We start from the raw sequence: 2,731 nt of genomic DNA, 5'->3' as shown, positions 1-2,731 counted from the left end.
AGATCGAGACCATCCTGGCTAACACGGTGAAACCCCGTCTCTACTAAAAAATACAAAAAAAAAACTAGCTGGGCGAGGTGGCCGGCGCCTGTAGTCCCAGCTACTCCGGAGGCTGAGGCAGGAGAATGGCGTGAACCCGGGAGGCGGAGCTTGCAGTGAGCTGAGATCCGGCCACTGCATTCCAGCCTGGGCAACAGAGCAAGACTCCGTCTCAAAAAATAAATAAATAAATAAATATAACTCATGAATACTGACAACTTAACATGCCAAATACAGTATACTCGAATGAGTGGCTAACCTCTAACACAATTAAATCAATTAAAAGTTAATCTAAGGTATTAAAAAACTACAAAACTGTCCAAACTGCTATGTAAAACAGCTTTTTTGTTAGCTGATCTATGGATTTTAAAAAGGAACTTCAGAGAAAGTTAATGAATTCACAATTTGCAAATACTTTACAGTATCAGAATATCAGAACAGCCTAATTCACGTTGTTTTGTTTTTTTGAGACGGAGTATTGCTCTCAATACTGGCCCAGGCTGGAGTGCAGTGGCAAGAGCTCGGCTAACTACAACCTCCGCCTCCCGGGTTCAAGGGATTCTCCTGCCTCAGCCTCCTGAGTAGCTAGGATTTTGGGGGCGTGCCACCAGGCCCGGCTAATTTTAGTATTTTTAGTAGAGACAGGGTTTCACTATGTTGGCCAGGCTGGTCTCAAACTCCTGACCTCATTATCCACCTCCTCGGCTTTCCAAAGTGCTAGGATAACAGGCGGGAGCCACCACCCCCGACCCTAATTCACCTAGTTTTAACAAGTTCCCCACAAACATTTACAGTACATGTATTTAGAAGCCTGACCTGGCTGTGATACCGCAGTGGCTGTAAACTGAGTAGCCCATGGCGGATTCTTCTGTCCTCCAAACTGAGCCATGATGCAAAAGGAAAAAAACCTTCCCTTGTTTGTCTTCTATAGCATCGATCTATTAAGAAAAGGATCCACATTTTAAAGTCCAACCAAGCTACAGATATCACAAAAGGATATTATACTAGAAAGAAATGTTTAATGTGTCAAGGACGTCTTCGCAGATTTCAGCAGAAATAACAACTGTAAGTAGAAAAAGGGCAAATGAACATCCAACATGCAGCAAAAACATTTTACATCAAGTAGATCACCAAGAGTGCCCTATTTTACAAGATAACATTAGAGGGAGACTCACAAAAAGCACTCCTTTCTGGGACTACAAATTGTCACATTTAAACAGAATCTACCCAATTGTTAACAAAAAGTTCACAACTTTATATTCACAGGAAATACAGCCTACGTGTTTCTTCTGGCAATGAGTTGGGGAGTGAGGCCAGGGTAATGTTAAAACCAATAACGGATATTGGGACAAGACCCCCATCACAGATATTTAAGGATATCATTTAAATAACGAACATCTCTACTTTCCAGAGTAGAGAAGGAACTTGGGAGGCTTCTTTTCCATCCCCGATCTCGAGGGAAAAAGCCGTTGAGATAATGGATGTCCCTTAAAGAACCACTGGGAAAACCCCTCCCCCAAAGACAAACCAGAAAAGGCGAAGATTCTCTACCCGCGCACCCCATCCTCGGCCACCGCGACCCTCAAGGGCCGGAGCCCGGCCGTCCATTTCCTCCAGTCCCAGCTCCGTGCCGGCCACCGGCGACGGAAGGCGGAACCCACCGCCCCACGACACTCGAGATCCCTGGGCTCGTTAACCACTCACGGATAAAGCCTCTATTCCCCAAGACCCACGCCGCCGGGAGCCGCCACGATGTCCCGGGCCGAGGGGCCAGGAGGGTACAACCGCAGCGACTCGGGAGCAATGGGCGGGGGACGGAGGAGTCGCCATGCCGAGGCCGAGGGGCGCTGGGGGCACCTGAGGTGCCGAGTGGTGGGGGAGGGGCTGGCCGCGCCGGGCCTGCTCCGACCCGCACAAAAGGGACCGCGTCCCTCCCGTCCCAGTCCCACAAGAGCCCCACCGTCGCCGCCCAGGACCGCCGCGCTACCCAAAAGATCGCTCCTGGCCCTTCCACAGATCCGACAGGATGTTAAGACCCCGGCTTCGCCGCCCACCGCTCCAACCGCGCGGACCAGACCTTCACCTGAGTCGGGTCCCGGCTAACATCGAAGCCATTTCAAACCCGTCAGTCTTAGGCGCATGCGCCAACTTCCCCCTCTTCCTCCACGCCGCTCCCCTCCTCCACATCTCCCGGAGGAACGGCGCTTACTGGCTGACGTTCTGCGTGCGCGCTCTCCTGACCGCTCAATACGCCTGGCCCTTTCGCTACGGAGGGAGAAATAGAGCGCGCCTAAGAGTTGCCTGGGCCTCGCTTAACAATGAGCCGCTGGGCTATATGTCTTGCGCTTGCTCTGAAGGAAGGGCTTTCCTCTGGGTGGGAAGGAAAGAAATGGTGGTCACGTGATCCGAGTCAGGCCGGCGCCATTTTATGTTTCCCCCCCCTTTTTTTAATCTCGTTCCATTATTTGGGAGAAAGGATATACCCTGTAACATTTTTTTAAAATTATACTTTAAGTTCTAGGGTACATGTGCGCAACGTTCTGGTTTGTTACATATGTATACATGTGCCATGTTGGTGTGCTGCACCTGTTAACTCGTCATTTACATTAGGTATATCTCTTAATGCTATCCCCCCTCCCCCCACCCCGAGATCATGGGGGTTGTGTGATGTTACCCCCTGTGTCCAAGTGTT

At 50.2% G+C, this 2,731-nt stretch overlaps 1 protein-coding gene across 11 annotated transcripts in view; it reads right to left on the bottom strand.

Annotated features, from left to right (window-relative positions):
• CCAR1 (cell division cycle and apoptosis regulator 1) overlaps positions 1-2,396 on the bottom strand; it is an 83,501-nt gene extending 81,105 nt beyond the window's left edge. For 2 of the 11 annotated variants that reach the window (XM_026455309.2, XM_026455316.1), the window contains exons 1-2: positions 2,123-2,261; positions 856-977 (exon numbers count right to left, since the gene is read on the bottom strand). In XM_026455309.2, the coding sequence (XP_026311094.1) occupies positions 856-928 (73 nt within the window). In that variant the 5' untranslated portion in view covers positions 929-977; positions 2,123-2,261. Of the gene's footprint in view, positions 1-855; positions 978-1,999 lie in introns of all 11 variants that reach the window. The other 9 variants (XM_023205067.2, XM_026455314.2, XM_026455317.1 and 6 more) reach the window with 7 other exon arrangements.
• Positions 2,397-2,731: the final 335 nt, after the last annotated feature.

The sequence above is a fragment of the Piliocolobus tephrosceles genome, chromosome 9 (assembly GCF_002776525.5).
Source record: "Piliocolobus tephrosceles isolate RC106 chromosome 9, ASM277652v3, whole genome shotgun sequence".
NCBI classification, from domain to species: Eukaryota; Metazoa; Chordata; class Mammalia; order Primates; family Cercopithecidae; genus Piliocolobus; species Piliocolobus tephrosceles.
This window is presented reverse-complemented; position numbering and strand designations above follow the sequence as displayed.